Source organism: Carcharhinus amblyrhynchos, chromosome 6 (genome assembly GCF_965287045.1).
Source record: "Carcharhinus amblyrhynchos chromosome 6, sCarAmb.v2.hapA, whole genome shotgun sequence".
Lineage (NCBI taxonomy): Eukaryota > Metazoa > Chordata > Chondrichthyes > Carcharhiniformes > Carcharhinidae > Carcharhinus > Carcharhinus amblyrhynchos.
The window spans coordinates 107524434-107544389 of NC_137329.1; the positions used below are offsets into that span (position 1 = coordinate 107524434).

Genomic DNA, 19956 nt, shown 5'->3' on the forward strand with positions numbered 1-19956 from the left:
TATTATAAATTATACCAAGATCCTCCTGTGGTAATATAGTCAGAAATTCTGAAACATGACCCAAGGTCATTGATAAGTAGTGTTATACCATAGGACATTTTCATAAATATTTAGCTATTTTGTGAAGATGACCCAGAACGTTACTGAGGTTGATTTTTATTGACATGAATGCTTTCATGCTGAACTCACACAAGTAATATTTTGGTTGAAGAACTTTGACTGTGGTTGGACTTTGAATTTTACAACATTTTGGATGCAGCTTTACGTCTTAAACTGGAATTGATCATAATTGTCATTTCTCTTCCTGCACCTAATGATGCAGAAGGCATAGGAGAGTACTTGGAACTTATAGGGGCTTATAGTTTGAGGGACTCCACTCTGCATAAAATATCACTGACCAGAAATCTTTCCCGCTCTTACCACCTCCCACTGGCATGTGCTGGAAGGATTTTGCAGGTTGCTACACAACCTGTTTGACCACAATATGAACATGTCTTTCTTAACATCAACTCCTGGGGTGGAACCCAGAGCCTTTGGCTCAGAGGCTACCCACTGCACCACAAGACCACTATTGATCTTAATGGACTCACCTTAAATTGGTACGCTGAGGAGAGCTGCATAGATCTTTGCAGCTTCTGCATGTTTTATTTTGAAAGATATTCATTCAGCTAATTAGCTAAATTTAAAATGATAATTTCATATTCTATATTGTTACAGTGTTATATTGACAATAATGTGATTCCTTCCTTTTATGTACAGCACTTAGCTGCCCCTTTGGCATGGAGTACCAGCCTTGTGTGCCAGCCTGTGAGAGTAAAACATGTCAAAACAAGGACTTCTATTTGGAGCATGACTCAACTTGTTCATTCATCAGTGAGAGTTGTGTTTGTCCTCGAGGAACTTTGCTTCATCAACCCGACTCCAACTACTGTGTTAGAGAGGAACAATGTGGTTAGTAAATGTTGCAGTAATTTAGAAATATGACACAAATAGAACATAACATAATAAGAACTTAAGAAATAGGAGCAGGAGTAGGCCATCTAGCCCTTCGAGCCTGCCCGCCATTTAATAAGATCATGGCTGATCTGAAATGGCTCAGTTCCACTTTCCCGCTTTCTCCCCATAACCATTAATTCCCTTGTCTACCAAAAACCTATCTACCCATGTCTTAAATATATTTAGCGAGGTAGCCTTCACCACTTCAACAGGCAGAGAATTCCAGAGATTCACCACCCTTTGAGTGAAGAAGTTCCTCCTCAACTCCATTCTAAACTGCACCCCGCCTTATCTTGAGGCTGTGGCCTCTAGTCCTGCTGTTCTTTCTGAGTGGGAAGAATCTCTCTACCTCTACCCTATCTATCCCTTTCATTATCTTATATGTCTCTATAAGATCCCCCCTCATCCTTCTAAACTCCAACAAGTACAGACCCAATCTATTTAGTCTCTCTTCATAGCCTAACCCCCTTATCTCCGGTATCAGCCTAGTGAACCTCCTCTGCACTCCCTTCGAGGCCAAAATATCCTTGCGCAAGTGCGGCGACCAAAACTGCACACAGTACTCCAGCTGCAGCCTCACCAGTGCCCTGTACAGTTGCAGCAAGACCTCCCTGCTTTTATATTCTATCCCCCTCGCTATAAAGGCCAGCATCCCATTTGCCTTCTTGATCACCTGCTGCACCTGCAGACTGGGATTTTGCGACTCATGCACTAGGACCCCCAGGTTCCTCTGCACCGAAGCATGCTGCAGCTTTTCGCCCTTTAAATAGTAATCCCTCCTACTATTATTCCTGCCAAAGTGGATAACCTCACACTTGCTAACATTCTACTCCATCTGCCAGGTCCTCGCCCACTCGCTCAGCCTATCTAGATCCCTCTGCAGACTTTCCACACCCTCCGCACAATTTGCTTTTCCACTCATCTTCGTGTCATCAGCAAATTTCGTCACCCTACACTCAGTCCCCTCCTCCAGATCATCTATATAAATGGTAAATAGCTGAGGCCCCAGCACCAATCCCTGCAGCACTCTACTAGTTACCAACCGCCAATCAGAATAGCACCCATTGATACCAACTCTCTGCCTCCTATTAGACAACCAATCCTCTATCCACACTAACACCTTACCCCCAACTCCATGCCCCCTAACCTTCTGAAGCAACCTTTTGTGCGGCGCCTTATCAAACGCCTTTTGAAAATCGAGAAACACCACATCCACCGGTTCCTTTCTGTCTACCACACTAGTCACATCCTCATAGAATTCCGATAAATTCATCAAACACGACTTTTCCTTAACAAATCCGTGCTGCGTCTGATCTATCAAACAATTCTTCTCAAGGTGCCTCGCTATTTCTTCTTTGATGACGGATTCAAGCATTTTTCCAACAACAGACGTTAAACTAACCGGCCTATAATTCCCTGCCTTTTGCCTACTACCTTTTTTAAACAGCGGCATAACATTAGCCGTTTTCCAATCTTCCGGCACTTCCCCGGAATCCAGCAAAGTTTGGTAAATAATCACTAAGGCATCCACTATCACCTCTGCCATTTCCTTCAGAACCCTGGGATGCATTCCATCTGGTCCTGGGGACTTGTCCACCATCAGTCCCGCTAGTCGCTAGAAATTACCCAGCTTTATGACATGCTGTTTGTTTGATATTGGATTTATTAAATTGCTGGCAATTGCATCCAGTTTAATTTGATTTTTAATACAGAAGTAGAATTGGCGTGAACTAACATTAATGTTGTAACCATTTTCGTTGTGTGTGCATGTAATGCATTTCATGGACTTCTTGTCGGTGTAAAGTAGAGACAAGTATAAAGATAAAGGAAGATGAATGCCATGGATTCTGCAAAGCGATTGTTGTATAAACTGGATCAACGATGAGACCCAGGAAAATATGGACCATTTTCCAAACCTTGAGAGCCATCTCTTAATGAAAGCAGACATAGATGACAAAATTCATCACTGCCTCCAATGTGCCAGCTCAGCTTTCGACTGACTGAAAAAAAGAACATTTGAAGACCTGGATCTTAAACCCAAAATTACAGTCATGGTGTACCGAGCAGCAGTGATCTCCATGTTCCTGTATGCTTTGGAGGCCTGGAGGACTTGCATCTCAAAGCATTGGAAAAGTACCACCAGCAATGCTTTTGCAAGACCCTCCTAATTCAGTGCCAAGAAAGATGATCCAAAAATAGTGTCCTTTCTCAAGCCAATGTGCTTAGAGGTGCAAATCACTCAAAACCAGCTCTGTTGGGCAGGATCTTTCAATCGTCCGACCAACATCAGACTCCTGAAGCAACTACCCTACCCGGAAATTGGTTGTGGCTGGACACCCCCAGGATGACAGCAGGAATACTTAGAAATGTCCTCAAAGCTCCCTTGAAGATGTCATGTATTCTCACTAACTCATGGGAGTCTTTAGCTTGTGACTGACCAAAATGAAGCTTCAGTTAGGAAGGCAGCAAACATATCAAGAGATTTGGTCGAGAACTCATAGAGGTAATGTTGAGATTCTGGAGAGAGTACTCAATCCTCCCAACTTACCTACTCCAACCTTCAAGCACCACAAGTGGTAGAATCTGTAGATCATGCACTGGACCTATCAGCCATCCTAGTGCCCATCAAACCAGAGTGGTAGCAAGTCATCCTCAATCCTGAACTTCTTAAGAAGAGGAAGACAAATGAGTGCACACAGGCGTTGCAATTAGAACTGAATTCATTGGTAGTGTTAAATTAATGCACAAATTTAGTTTGCCAAAAGTTTAAATCAAAGCTTGATAAGTCCTAAGCTCATATTAGTTTTAAACATTTATATCTTTTTACCTAGCTTGCACAGACAATGAAGGCCTGCCACGGGCAGCAGGTGAGACCTGGAATGGATCACATAAAGGATGTTGTATGTACAAATGTTTGGAGAACGGAACTATTATTGCCATGGAGCCTGAATGTGGTGAAATATCAACACCTATCTGTGAACGAGAGGGAGAGATAATTATTGATGTTATTGAGGAAGGAGCATGCTGTCCAAAGAAGATTTGTGGTATGCATTAATTATTAGAATAAAATGGCACAGTTCTGTTTTGAACAATGGCAATTGAATTTATTTGTACATTTTTTTAAAGAAGTATAACATGTTTTGCTGCACTCAGTAATAAGGGGTGAGGCAGTTGTGCTATACTATTATCCCTGTTTGTTTTTCATTCTTATCTTTTTTTCCTTCTACTTTTTCAGTGTGTGCTTTTACAGAATTTTGTCTTTGTTTCAACTTTCTATTTTTTCCTTTGCTCACAGTTTGCATTTCTCAGTCATTCTGCTTTCTGGTTCTTCTGACTACTTCCAGAATCATAGAATCCGTACAGTGCAGAAGAGGCCATTTGGCCCATTGAATCTGCACTGACTTTCTTTCAGAGTCAAGCCATCTCCTCTACCCTATCTCCGTAATCCTACGCATTTCCCATGGCTAATCCATAAAACCTACACATCTCGGGACACTAAGAGGGCAATTTAGCATGGGCAATCCACCGCACCTGCACATCTTTGGACTGTGGGAGGAAACTGGACCACCCAAAGGAAACCCACGCAGACACAAGGAGAACTTTCTACTTGTCTTGCCTCTTCTCCTCTCACATTCTGTGTTAGGGTAAACGTTAAGTAAAAGAAAAGGATGAATTCCTGAAGAGAGAAGTACTGAGATAAATCTTTAAATTATGAGAAAAATTGTCATTTAAAACTACAATCAGGTATTTTACCAGAGTGGTTCTGCATCACATAAGTGAAATTTAAATCTGGTGATGAAATATTTAGTGATGCATTAATAAAAATAGACTTCAATCAAGGTGGTAGAATTTGGACCTCATTCTGTTTGGAGGAACCACAATATTTGGCCTGGCTCCTTGAAAAACTGGGTTTCTACTTCTTTGAAGATAAAGTGAAAACTTCTACTTATGTTGGTGTAGGTGTTTCTCTTAGGGCCTCGTATAACATTACAGAGGATCAACTGAGGGACTGGAACTTAGACAAAGTTGGCTCTTTATTCCATGATGTTGGGAGAGCGCATGGGGCACTTTGAAATATAATAATTTGCTGGTAGTTTTCTTCAGTCACACTGGAACCTCAGATACCATTCCTGAGTTTTACTTCTTTAATGGGATGGGTACTATTGTCATACTGCCATCTGTATAGTCACCTGTGGATAGTATTCTAACAATCCCATCCTGAGGATTTGAGACAGAATTGAAGTAGTGGATACTGGTCACCCCTCTGTAACATTTCACAGGTTTGCAGAGTTTCTTTGTTTTAGATGTAAATAGAGAGTAAATAACTTACATGAAAATATAGTCTCGGACTAGCTCTGTGATAAAGGCCCGGCACAGTGGCACTGTTGTCAGCACTGCTGCCTCACTGCGTCAGTGACTGTTGTTCAATTCCAGGCTTGGGTCACTATCTGTGTGGAATCTGCACGTTCTCCCCGCATCTGCGTGGGTTTCCTCCGGGTGCTCTGGTTTCCTCCCACAGTCCACAAGACGTACTGGTTAGGTGCATTGACCATGCTAAATTCTCCCTCAGGCGCCAGGATGCGTTGATTAGGGGAATTCCACAGTAACTTCATTGCAGTGTTAATGTAAGCCTACTTGTGACACTAATAAATAGACTTCAAGCTTTAAGTATACTATTCTTTAACAAATAGAACAATTCAGAAAAGGGGCAAACATGACAAGTAACCACTCTCTCATTGCACATATTTTCCTCAGAGTGCAACTTGACAATCTGTGGAACTGATGTTATAACGTGTGAAAATGGAGATAAGTTGGTGATAGGCTACAGTGGCGTGTCTTGTTGTCCTGAATACCGATGTGGTAAGTTTACAGAAAATACTACAATAACAATTTGGGGGGATTATTTTCACTTTAGGCGAAGGTGGACAACTAGTAATTGTGGATTAGCATCTGTTAAAGTCAGTGGAATGAAAAATCACACAGGTGTTAGTGACAAAAATTTAGCACGAAACACACAGGTTGCAAATGTAAAAAAATGGGTAAATGTAAGAAAGAGCTTTTCTGGATTTATTTCCAGTGAGTGAACCAAAGTTAAAATACCATTGTATTTTGATTGAATTGTTCAAAGCAGAAGACAAATGAATTAATACAGCTGTGCGCTGCAAACTTGACATTATCTAAATATTCCATTGATTTCTGTATGTCCTCAATTGAATACTTTTATTTACACATTAATATGGATTGTTCTTGTTGCTTTGTAAGTGGAGTGCTGAACAAAATATAGTTAATTTTTCTGTCAATACACAGAATGTGATCCTCTGGCATGTCCAACTAGTTCCCCACCGGTATGTAGAGAGGACCAGTTTCTTGTTGAAGTACGAAAAGATAACTCCTGCTGTTTCTCCTTTCAGTGTGGTAAGACAACTGTGTTCAAATGTGGGCTTTTTCACTTCACATGTTAAACTCGTCTTCAAGTCAATAAAGCAACTTCTAAAAGCAGACCCACAAATCCCATGAAATGAAGCTGGCAACCTGGTGTGCATCAGCTAGCTTGCCACAAGGGAATTACTCTCTTCCGCAGTATTATGTAATAGGATATATTCGGTGCCTGTTGTGCCCTTTTATTTAGACAGTGAATGTTAGGTTAAAGAGTTATAGGGAATATACAATTAATAGGAATGTGCTAAGAAGGATAGATGAAGTGAGATACCTTGGCGTACAAATACACAGGTCTCTAAAGGCAGCAGTTTAAGTAGACACACTTGCAAAGGAGGCATATGGAATGCTCTCCTTCATTAACAGAGGTATAGAATAGAAAGGTAAGGATATAATGTTGGAATTGTTTAGAACACTGGTGAGGCCACAACTGGACTACTGTGTGCAGTTCTGGTCACCAGGAAGGGTGTAATTGCTCTGGAAAGAGAGCAAGGGAGGTTTACAAGAATGTTGCCTGGAATGGAAAAATGCAGCCATGAGGAGAGATTGGATAGATTGGTGTAATTTTGCTTGGAACAAAGAAGGCTGAGGGGTTGACTTGATAGAGATGTACAAAATTATGAGAGGAAGAGATAGAGTGGATAGGATAAAATTGTTTCCCTTGTTGGCGAATTCTAGAACCAGGGGGCATAGATTCATCCTAAGTACCATTAGAAGTAGAGGAGAAAAGAGGAAGAACGTTTTTACGCACAGCATGGTGTGTGTCTGGAATTCACTACCCAAGTTGGCAGTGGAGCCAAAGACCCTAAACTCTTATGAAAAGTACCTGGATCTGCAGCTTAAGTGATGTAAACTACAGAGCTGTGTGCAGGAAGGTGGGATTAGAAAGGGCAGCTGGTGCCCATGGGTAAGATGGGCCAAATGACCTCCTCCTGTGCTATAATTTTTCTGTGGTTCTATGGTTATGGACAGTATAGTTAGGGATAATTACTGTTTTTTAAAGATTATAGGAGGGGGGGATTTTCTCGCCCCACCCACCACATGAATCATAGCGGGCAGTGGTGGGGGAGGAGGGGGAACCACACAAAGATCCATTTACCTCAGGTGGGACTCTCCAGTTTTGGGGCAAGCACGGTCAGAGAATCCCACCCAATGCCTTTGGTATGGCACTGATTGGTTGTATTAGCCAACTACCCCGTGCTTCTTTTGAAAAAGTGTCTAATGATGCATTTAGTGTGAATTAAACCCAAGATAAGTATGAAAATCTCCTTTCCAATTTTCCAGTGTGTGAGTCGTGCATTGACCCAATTCCTGTATGCAATGAGGGGGATATTCTTGTAGTAGACCTCAACACCACTGATCGCTGCTGTCCACAATACCACTGTGGTGAGTGAAATAACGACTTCACCATTTTCCTTTGGATGGTAAACAATTCTTGTAAAGATCTATGAGAATTTTGAAATAAAAGTTGTTATTCAAAGGATAACTAATTTGTCATTGATGGCATTAAGCAGCTAACCTTCGTATTTACAAATTGAAGGCAATCATTTGATGGAATACTATCTTCCATTGTTTAATAATGAGAATGATTATGTCTAGGAGGTCAAATTGAAAAGGTGCTGGATTCACAAGTATTTTAGAAATGCTTGTGTAGAATTAATAAATTTACTAAACTCATGGAGTGACTTTCCAAAGTGTATGTTAATCAGAGAAAAAGAAATCCTACTAACTGTCCTGGCTTGACACAATTCACACTTCTTTAACCTGTGATTATCCTTCACTCACACTGTCTGTGTCTGTAAAGACTTGATTCCCTGTAAAGACTGGCATTCCAACCACTATCTTACAACTGTGTCTCTGTCTATATACGCCGTGTTTGTGAACCCACCTCTCCACTCACCTGGTGAAGGAGCAGCACTCCGAAAGCTCGTTATTCCAGATAAACCTGTTGGACTTTAACCTGGTGTTGGGAGACTTCTTACAGAGAAAGAGTGACAGGAGAAATGAATATGTGCAATGGTGCCATGGATTGTTTGAAGTTTATTTATTCGTGTCAGAAGTAGGCTTACATGCAATGAAGTTACTGTGAAAATCTCATGTGCGATGGAAACAAGGAATCTACTACGTGTTGCAGTTATATACAAACATAGAAAATAGGAGCAGGAGGAGGTCATTTGCCCTCGAGCCTGCTCTGCCATTCATTATGATTGTGGCAGATCATCGCGCTCAATAGCCTGATCCTGCCTTTTCCCACATATCCTTCACCTCAAGAACTATAGCTAACTGCTCCTTGTAAACATTCTATTTTCTGGCCTCAGCTATTTGCTGTGGTAGCAAACTTCTACATCCTGCACTCTTTCCCTATGTACAGCATGTTTTGTCTGTTTAGCATCCAGAATCAATACTTTTCACTGTACACTAATATATGTGACAATAATAGAACAAATCAAATGAAATTCCATAGGTTGACCACTCTCTGGGTGAAGAAATTTCTCCTCATCTCTGTCCTAAATGGTTGACCCTCACTTATCCTCAGACTGTGGCTGCTGGTCTGGACAGCCACACTTGCCATTGTGAATATCCTACTTGAGCAACCCTGTCTAATCCTGTTAGAATTTTATGTTTCTATGAGAGCCCCCATCCAATACAATCCTAAATGACTCAATATGAGGAAGGAGTGATTAAAAGATAGGGAGAACTGTGTATGGGGAAGGATGGATATAAGGAGATGAGTCACTTGCCGGGGGTAGCAAGTGTTCTATATATATTTCTGGATTTCTGAGCCTCCCACAGCTCAGTTGTGTTTTATGAACTTAATCTCTCCTTTTCCCTATGCATGTCTCTTCTGATGTGACCTCATTTATCTTACTATTCCTTGTGTCTGTCCATTTTTTCATAGATGCTTCTGCTATAAGATAGGTAGTATAAGAAACTTCATCAGACAAAAATATTGACATAAACTGTATGCTTTTGAGATTATTCCCGAGTATTTAAAAATGTTTTTGTACTGTTGGCCCTGACTGTCCTTTGTTTCAATCTGTGTAACCCCACAATTTTGAAAGAAATCTATCTGATGATTTGAACTAAACAACAATTTGGTAAAGCTTCCTTTGCTAATTTAAATCTTACTCAATATAATAATTTGATTTGTTTTTTGCTTTTCCTCTTTTCTTCTGAACCACAGTCTGTGATGAAAATCTGTGCCCTCCCCCAGACAAGACCTGTACGCTGGGAACTAAACTAGTCAAGAAATCTGTTTCAGGAATCTGCTGTCCTGATTGGCAATGTGGTAACTATGAGTTATTATTAAAAGCAGCGTTTTGAATACATCAAAATAGTTTTCATTAATTTAACTTCCACCTTCTCCTCTTACAGACTGCAACTGTGAAAACACTACCAGTACTTTGTGTAAAGTGGTATGTAAATTTAGCAATGCAAACTAGGGTAATGTAATCTAGAAGCTATACTGTTAGTAGAATGTGCCTTTGTAATAAGTCCCTTCGCCAAAATCCCTTTATTTACAAGTCTGATAACAGCGTACAAAGTGCTTTCAGTCAGCAGTCTCCACTAGGAGTCCCAGAGGAAGTGACACTCCTGGTTAAATACAAAGCAAGAGGTTCCCTGATTGGCCCTTAATCAAGGAGTTCATATTCTAACAGGCCAACCTCAATTGCCTGATTAAAGTCATTAGAGCCTTCGACCAGAAAGGACAGAAAGGGACATTGTATGGAATCTTGTCAAAAAAGTGTAGGATCTGACTGAAAAATGGCAATCTTCTCTCCAGAGAAACAGACAGGTTTTCTCTCCACAGATCTTATGGCACTTTGTCCAAAAAAACACAGAGGGTGTGTTTCACACTGTCATGTTGAAGGTTGTGGCATAAACATGCTGGTAAAGATCAGTTGTCCGGATGTCCATTTAAAAGGGTATCCCGATCAGACTAAGAAACAGCCTCCCCCCACCCTCCCCACTCCTCCACAGAGGACTAGCTAATTACTGGGTACCAAAATTAACATAACACAAGCAAAGAACAGATAAGCCCTATATTTATTTGAGCAATTCCGCAGAGCAGACCTCAGAACAGTCGTCAAGTGATTATTGGGAATGAGCTAAGGTTGTCTTTTGGGTGTGAGCCTAATTAATTTGACACATGATTTAAGAAGTTGGCTTTTGTGGGCCTTTTACTTTTCTGAACTTTTATGAATAATTTACAATTTTGTTGGATGACATATTTTATTTACACAAAATTTCAGGGAGAAGTTCTAACAGAGGACCCCGACTTTCAAAATGTCTGTGGCTGCACTCGTTCTATCTGCAGTGAGTTCCTTGTTTTGTAACTTTACACTGATAGTTTTTGGCTTGATTTTCACCAGCTTTAGTTGAATTATAAATGTTTCTAAAACAGCATGGTGCATACTTTGCAACTATTTGTTGCATGAAGTGAGAGGGCACTGCACTTTTTGTGAACTGCGTTACGAACCTGCATTTGCTTCCAGTTACAATTTCTTTGTCCTTGCAAATTTTGTTGCTTGTGAAAAATCAAACATTTCTGCTCAGATTTAAGTTCACCAACGTACTACCTAAATATGCTTCCTGATTTTTCTTGTTTCGGTTATAAAGTTGTTGAACTTGTGGTTTAAAATGACTCTCTTCGCACAGTCACACATTGACAACATTTTGATTCTTTGTAAGCAAACAGTATGAACATTGAAATAAAAACAGGAAATGATTGAAACACTCAGTGGGTCAGACAGTGTCCGTGGAGAGAGAAACAGAGTTAGTGGCCCAGTCTCCTGTAGAACCAGCACTGTTTTCTTTCCCTACAACTCACAAAGACCCTGATAATTATTATGGAAATATTTATATAGTGGGTTGTTCTTTGCTGTGGATTTATGTTGCCTTTGAAATCAGAATAAGCCTCTCAAACTCTCTTTTTCATAGGATACGTACACCACACGGAGAAAAAGAAATTAATTGGTCTAGCCTAGCTTAGGTCTTTTCTAGTTATTCATTCCTGGGAAGTGGGCGTCACTGGCTGGCAGCGTTCATTACCCATTGCTAGATGCCCGAGGGCAGCTGAGAGTCAACCATATTGCTGTGGCTCTGAAGTCACATGTATGTCAGACCAGGTAACGATGGCAGATTTCCTTCCCTGAAGGACATTAGTGAACCAGATGAGTTTTTCCCACAATCAACAATGATTTCATGGTCATCAGTAGATTCTTAATTCCAGATATATTTTGTTGAATTCAAATTCCAACCTTTTCCATGGTGGGACTCAAACCTGGTTTCCAGAATTCCAGCCTAGTTTAGAATTGAGCTGAAGTTCCAGAGGTATAACGTCAGTTTAGCTTCAATCTTCCTTTTAATTGAACTTTTAAACAAATGGCAGCGAACTATGATGCCATCAATATATCATGTAAGATATATTACGGATGTGCATCTTCATTTATTCTTAGAAATATATGATATAAATTAAGCCATTAAGAAATATTTACAAATCTACACACAAATGTATGAAGTGTATTCACTTGAAACAGTTTGAATATACTTTGTACTGACTCTGGAAACTTTGGCTGGAGGGGAAGCAATGGCCTAGTGGTAATATTATCACTAGGCTATTAATGCCATTAATCCAGAAACTCAGCTAATGTTCTGGGGATCCAGGTTTGAATCCCACCACGCTAGATGGTGGAATTTGAATTCAATAAAAGGTATCTGGAATTAAAACTTTTTTGACAACCATGAAACCAATGTCAGAAGAACCCATATGGTTCACTAGGATCCTACAGTGCAGAAGTCTGCACCAACCACAATCCCACCCAGGGCCTATCCTCATAACACCATGCATTTGCTCTAGCTAATCACCCCCTGACATTAAAGGGCAATTTAGCAAGGCCAATCCACCTAACCTGCACATCTTTTTGGGAGGAAACTGGAGCACCCGGAGGAAGCCCACACAAACGTGGGGAGAATGTGCAGACTCCACACTGACTGTGACCTAAGCCAGGAATCGAACACAAGTTCCTGGCACAGTGAGGCGGCAATGCTAACTACTATACCACCGTGCCACCCTAAATGTCCTTTAGGGAAGGAAATCTGCTGTCCTGACCTGGTCTTGCTTGCAAGTGACTCCAGAGCCACAGCAATGTAGTTGATTCTCAACTATGCTCTGAAATGGCCTAGCAAGCCACTCAGTTCAATGACAACTAAGAATGGGCAGCAAGTGCTGGCTAGCCAGCGGTGCCTATGTCCCACGAACGAATAAAAAAAAATTCTCTGGCTTTTCACGCTTGTGGGATCTTCTGGTCCCACCAATGGCATGTTTCCACTGCAGATTTCCTGGCAATGTGGGGCGCAGTCAATGGGAAATCCCATTGACAGCGGCAGAACCAGCAGATCCCTCTGCTAGCGATGGCAGGTCGTCTCCCACTGCGAGTAGCACATTCTAGGGAAGCCAGAGAAATCCTCTCTGTATCTTCTCAACAAATTTGACTGCCATATTTTCTTTGTGCATTGTTAAATCTAAATATTATATACAGGAATGCTAAGAAAGTAACAATTCAAGCCACTTTATGTGAGTACTTTTGATGATATAACAAATGTAGTTATGAGTGGGATAAAGACTTGATGTAAAAATTATGATTTCAGGAAAGGCTGATGTCTGCCTGTTCCAAGGTGTCACTGCATTGAAACCAGGCCAATCACTGTTTCAGCGTCTCGAAGGTGAACGATGTTACATAGCAAATTGTTTGCAGAGTTCAGATCTTGCCACAGAGTCCCCTTTAATGGAAGAGTCACTGGTTAACTGTTCAGAAAAATGTGAAGCTGTAAGTATATATTCAATAGTCACTTAAATCAGGAAACTACAAAACCACATGCAGTTGGGAAAGTGTGTTGCAAAAACTCTTTCTTTCATGGCTGAATTTTTATATTTTATTGTTGGTACAGTTGTGTTTGCTGAAAAAAGAGACATTCTGTAAGAGGCATGCATGAATGAGAGATGAGAAACTTCAGTGATGTATGTTGTGGGAAATTCTTCCCGGTTAATTTAAAGACTTTAAATCTTTTCATTAAACATTTTATTTCACAAAGGCAAAAAAAGCTTACTCAGTTCCAAGAAATTCTTCAATTAAACAAATTTTATCTTGTCATTGATTCACCCATTCCCCCCACTTACTATCTCACGCTGAACCAGAATATTTTCAAAATTAGGCCTGAATTTAATGTTTGTGGTGATGGAAGGGGTCTGAGCTATTGTCAAAATGCCACTGAAGCTCTGAATACAGGAGACCCTTGAACCTGGCACTCACCATCTTTGGGGGTGGGGCTAGGGATTCTACTTTTGTACATCCATGGTTCATGAAAGCACTGCAAATTAAAAAGATTCACTCAAAAGCCATTTTGGTCACTCAGGTTTCTGAAACATGTCTCCTCAGTTTAAGACATTTGAGGAAAAGGTCTAAATCTACTGAAGTCCTTAGGAGACATAGGTATCCTCTTGGAGAGGTCAGGTAGGTTTTGGGAGAGATAAGGTACCCTTTGAAATTATTAAGAGTGGATATGAATGGGCGCAAAACTGGATAATGTCCATGGAACTGTGAACCTGTCAAGTCATTTAAATCCCCTGCTCTTTAAACTTCTGGGGTAAAAAACAGGCTGCAGTTGAAAAGAGTAGCTACTTCAATTTCAGGAGCTGTTTGTGGACCTAAGCCTGATGGTATTACTATAGATTTAGTTTTGCTTCACTACTTCCACAACCTATCATGACCCTAGTCTGTGAATTCCTCCCAAAAATCTCCCAGCCTCTGAACCTCCTGCTTCTGTTTTAAAACTCTGTAAAATCCATCTTCTCAATCAGACTTTGGGCATTCCTCCTAAGTTCTCATTCACTATTTTGTTCATGGTTTGAAAGCACTTCGAAACTTCTTATGTTAAATTGCGATCTAAATGTAAGTTGTTTTTTTCAATCAGTCATTTTGTGAATATCGACCATAAATATACATTTTAGAAATACTTTCCTGGGATGTGGGTCTTGCTGGTAAGGTCAGCATTTGTTGCCCATCTCTAATTGTCTTTGGACTGACTGGCTTACTGGGCCATTTCAGAGGGCAATTAAGACTCAGCCACATTGCTGTGGGCCTGGAGTCACATGTAGATCAGACCAGATGAGGACAGCAGATTTCCTTCCCAGTAGGACATTAGCGAACTAGATATGTTTTTATGACAATTGATGATATTGTCAAGATTGCTATTACTGACATTATCTTTACACAGGTGCAGCATCTCAAATTTGGCTGTCAGAAAACTGGACATTTTTTATAAACTGTCATGCAATTTTGATTGTTGTTAAATGAATAAAATAACTTACTGGATAATTTGGTCAGCTGCAGCATTGACACAGTGTACCACATCTGGTCTGTACATCAAATGTACAACACCTGATATTGTTCCTTCGTTGACTGACTTTGCACGCCAGACGTTTCCAAAGCTCCAAGTGGCCTAAATAATCCATGACCCCACCTGACCCCATCTGCTGAACTGTGGCCTCGCTTATCTTATTACTTTTCATTGCCCCCCAAAGATTATTTTTTCACTATTATGTACTTGAGTTACAAACTTGAAGTAAAAAATAAATTGCTTGATTTCATGTGTCTCCTATTAATTGAATGAGGAGAACTAATTCTTATTAACTATGGTTTCATCTAAAGATGTGCAGGTAAGGTTGATTGGCTATGGTACATTGCCCCTTAATGTTGGAGGGTTAGCAGGATAAATATGTGGGGTTGCGGGGATAGGGCCTGGGTGGGATTGTTGTTGGTGCAGGTTCGATAGGGCGAATGCCCCCCTTTGCACTGTAGGGATTTTATGATTCTACCATTCTGTGAAATACCATAGTGAGATTCAAACCCACCTCTGAAGAGATCCCAGGTCCCTGGCACTGTGAAGCAGCAGTGCTAACCACAGTGCCACTCTGGATGGGATAAATTCATAAAGTTACAAATACAAATACATTTTTATGCCTAAAATTTAAAACGTGTCTTGTAAAAGAACTATGTCAGACAGATTTCCCTTTGATACAACAAAGTGGAAGATGTGAGGGTCTCACTTTTTGAAAATCTCTCGAGTTGCTGGCATTTTCTTTTGGCTTTTTTTATAACCAACTCTAGATAATTTTGATGCATGTTGATCATACTTGACGTGAAGTCATTTCTAAATACAACAATTATGATTAATTATATCATTCAACAGCATCAAGTCTACGTTCCTTCATCCGAGCCTCATGTTTGTTGTGGAAACTGTAAGAATATCTCCTGTACTTTTGAGGAAGAGGGCGTCATTGTTTTGTATGATGTAAGTTTATCTACTATATGATATTATCTCATTCTCATTCTCCTTTCTATTCTATGCAATCAATATGTAATTCATGGTCTGAGTGGCTGCATTGAATTGTCCACCAGTCATCAGAATCCTGATGCTGGGCTCGTAACGGGTAGGGGGAGGGGAGTGGTCCTGTGGCTCACCTATGCTGCCAGCATACCTAATGGCAAATCCTTCCATTATCCAGCCAAACTCTTAATTGGCTACCTCTGCATTTGTCATCCTATGAAGGATAGCAGATTGGTTCCCAAAGCTGCAGTCCTGATCAGTTCCAAAAAGTGCAATGGGCACTACTGAGGCATGCAAGCGAGTGCAAGGGCACCTCAACATGGAGGCATCTTTGTTGCCTGCAATGAACCTGCACTCATCAAATAGTCCGTAACTGGTAGAGCCATCTGGATGACAGGGAAATGGCTCCAAATGAGTGATAATTAATGCAATCCCAGCCTTCACAGCTCCAGTGACCATCTGGCCTGTTACTTGATGGCTAACACGATGGAGCTAGTGGTCCCCTTACATGGTTGAGTGGGATATTCCAACAGTGGGAAAATACCAGTGCCAGCATGAAATGGCCCCCAATTGTAGCCTCATTTGTCCTAACTGGGGGCTTGCCTCTGTAAAGTATGCAGCTGACCCAGATTGCAGTCTGCTGCTGAAAAAGTTCCCTGGATTGTGTCGAGGACCAGTATATTGGCTTTCTCCTATTTCTGGATCCCTCCCCCACTGCATCTGACCCTGCTTCCATTGGCTGGGTAAGTTCAGTCCGATGTGCTCAGTTAAAAGAATAAACATTTGTACACGATGTGAATCTGTGGAATTGTATGGTCTTCAAAGAGCTAATAATTTGGTGTAATTATAGACTCAATGCCAAAATTTAAATGAATTGGTTTTATACAAGAACAGTTTCCAATATACTACATGAGACAAATATTGGCATATTATCCTTCCATCTTATAAAGCAACAACACTTCGTGCAAATGTTGCCCATTATCCTGTTACATTTCTTACATTCAACCACCGCGTCTAAACAATGAGGATTTAAAACCAGTTAGTTGATCCTTCATTTAGAACTAATACAAAACGTAACCTGAATTTCTTGATTCTGAGGTAGGGTGGAGAATGTAACGCTGGTATGCCCTAGAAAATATAATGAAATTACCTGCTAGCTGTACCATTTTTACATTATAAAATATATGGATCAATATTTTTAAAATTCTATAAAACAGATGTAAGAAATAAAGATACTCCAATGAAAATTAATTTTCTCCAGGTCAGCTTTCAGAAGTGAAAACTATATTGGATATTTTTGTTTCCTGTGCTGATCTATTTACGTGACTACATTTCTAAAATGCTAACTATTTCACATTGATTGAATTGCTGCTTGAAGTGTTTCTTTGTCATTGTAAATGCTAAATTAAGAAGGAATGAAAAAAAAATGTTGACTGCTTAAAATGTTTTAACTCACATGGCCTAATCATTTTCACTCCAGGTGGGAATGTCTTGGGTAGCTAACTGTATCAGATATGAATGTCTGGAGACCACTGTTGGAGTTGCGATGCTTGGCTCAGGAGTTATCTGCCCACCATTTAATGAGACTGAATGCATACAGGTTTGTATATCTGTCATTAGCAATAACATATCTTCTCCCCACTCCCCCCACCCTGTGTGCCCCAAAGCTTTCCCCCAATCCTCTGAAGTTTTCCCCTGGCACCCTTTCAGTGTTACTCCAGTCTCCCCTGAGTAGGTCCCCCGCTACCATGGAGCCTTTACCTGGGTGTCCAGCAAACATTCCTCCCAGTACCCTGGAGTCTTCCTCCCAGTGCTCTTCCAATGTGACCCCAATCTACCCAAACAAGGTCCCCCAGCACCTGTAGTCAGGTCCCCCGATACAATTGAGTCAAGGCCCACAATACTCTTCCAGCTTTACACTAGCCTGCCTTGAGTCAAAGGCTGGTTACCGACCACTCAAAAACTGTTTACCCTCCAAGTCAAAGGCTGCTTAACCCCAGTCAAAGGCTGCTCAACTTCAGTCAAAGGCTGCTCACCCCTGAGTCAAATCCCGGTAATCCAAGTTAAGTCTGGTCTCCCCCAAGTCAAGCCTAGTCACCCCTGAGTCAAACTCCAGCACCTCTGAGTCAAGCCTGGTCACTCCCGAGTCAAGCCTCATGTTAAACAAAGGTGTCTGCATCTCTGTAGGTTTTGGTCACTTAAAAACTGCATTGTAATTAAAGAATTTGTGATGTGCAAACAAACAGGGTTTAAAAAAAATTAGCTTGTTGCTTAGCAACCAGTGATCGAAACTGAAATGCATAAGCACTTGTGTTTCAGTTAGAACCAGATATCTAAGAAGAAAGCAGCTCTCACAGAAACTGCTAGCAGAGAAGCAAGACAATGGAACAAAGGGCAGAAGGCAAGTCCTAGAGGCTGAAGAACAAATGGTTCTCGAAACCAAGTGTGATGATTGTGGTGAGTGTCCCTTTACGGGAAACACTGGCTGACACATGGATGTCCCAGGGTGCCGGCACTTAGAGGATGCCTGGAGGCCAGAAATCGCAATCAGATGAGGAGTCTCTGGACTTTGTCATACCTCAATTGCTGGCAACTCAGGAATGTCTTGGAAGGATGTCAGCTACACTCCTCGGATTGATTCCCCGAGTCAAGCCTCATGTTAAACAAAGATGCAGAAGGGGGTCACCTGGTTTGAGGGACAAATTGGGACTGAGAGTGGGTAATCATCCCGGGGTGGAGCTCTGTCTTAGGCAGAAGACATCAAGAAAGCATGTAAAATATATGTAGGGACGGGAGCAGCAGGTGACGCTGCAGGCTTTTTAACAGTTTTTTCTTTGTTAGTACATACCTTTTGTGATCCTGACGAACGTCGTAGCATGCATCATTACACCAGAAAATTAAAAGAGATGTCCCAGGAAGTTGAAGTCAAAGGGTAAAGAACTGGGATCTGAACAAGGCACTGTTCATTGAGGTTAAGGAAAGAAGCAGAGAGAGAGAGGCTCCAAGTTAAAGATAGAGCTGTGAGGTAAGACCTGGTGAAGTTGGCTAGTGAGAAGCCAGACATCTGAAATAATCTGAAGATTGGTGACACGCAGGAGAGCCTATGAAGCAATGGTGCTCTGTTCTACTGGCATTGCTCAGTACCTGAGAGATTGTATGGAAGCTTAAATGCACATGGCAATCCAGGACAGAGGAAATGAAAGATTAAAATCCTGGAAGTGGATTATTGGTGAAGGTATCTGAGAGAAGATTTCAAAGTGTGTTCTTTAAGACTAGAGTTTGGAAACAGTGGTGTGGAAGTCAGAGTTATAATGAGACCAGTTGATTCACAGTGTAACTGGAGGGATTTGATGAGAAATCCACTTAAGTTATATTTAGTGATTCTGCCACTGGATTTCAGAGTGTACTGTCTGAGAACAGCTGTCCTGTTGGTTTACGTGGACTGCGTACTTACTGAGAACATTATAGAGTCATAGAGGTACGCAGCACAGAAAAATGCTGTTGCTCCCTGCCACTCAGCCAATTCTGGATCCTATGGGTTCTTATATTTGCCATCAGTCTCCAAGGGACCTTGTCAAAAGCTTTACTGAAATTCAAAAAGACTATGCCAAATGCATTGTCCTTATCTAAACACCTGGTCACATCTTTGAAAAACTCAATCAAGTTGGTCTGAAATGACTTCCCCTTAACAAAACAGTGCTAACTGTTTTTGATTAATCCCTGCCTCTTGAAATGCAAATGAATTCTGTTTCTCAGAATTGTTTCCAATAGTTTTCCCACGACTGAGGTTAGACTGACTGGCCTGTAGTTTCCTGGTTTATCCCATCCTCCCTTCTTGAATAATGGTACCACATTGGCTGTCCTCCAATCTGCTCACACCTCTACTGTGGTCAGAGAGGAATTGAAAAATATTGCCAACACCTCTATTTTCTCCCTTGCCTCACTCAACAGCTTGGGGTACATTTCATCAGGCCCTTGGAGATTGATCTACTTTGAAGCCTGCCAGACCACTCAGAACCTCCACTGACTATGTTAATTTCTTAAATTGTATCACAGTGCTTCTCCCTGAATTCTATATCCATAGTGAATCTCTTACTAATGAACAGCAACACAAAGTATTCATTTAGAACCCTA

At 41.0% G+C, this 19956-nt stretch overlaps 1 protein-coding gene across 1 annotated transcript in view; it reads left to right on the plus strand.

Moving 5' to 3' along the window:
• The window catches only part of otogl (otogelin-like), a 161984-nt gene that overhangs the window by 131878 nt on the left and 10150 nt on the right, over window positions 1-19956 (plus strand). Inside the window, exons 41-50 of the mRNA XM_080191498.1 lie at window positions 760-951; window positions 3828-4040; window positions 5752-5856; window positions 6304-6411; window positions 7717-7818; window positions 9617-9721; window positions 9808-9831; window positions 13084-13262; window positions 15685-15786; window positions 17303-17422. Of these exons, the coding sequence (XP_080047624.1) occupies window positions 760-951; window positions 3828-4040; window positions 5752-5856; window positions 6304-6411; window positions 7717-7818; window positions 9617-9721; window positions 9808-9831; window positions 13084-13262; window positions 15685-15786; window positions 17303-17422 (1250 nt within the window). The remainder of the gene's footprint in view (window positions 1-759; window positions 952-3827; window positions 4041-5751; window positions 5857-6303; window positions 6412-7716; window positions 7819-9616; window positions 9722-9807; window positions 9832-13083; window positions 13263-15684; window positions 15787-17302; window positions 17423-19956) is intronic.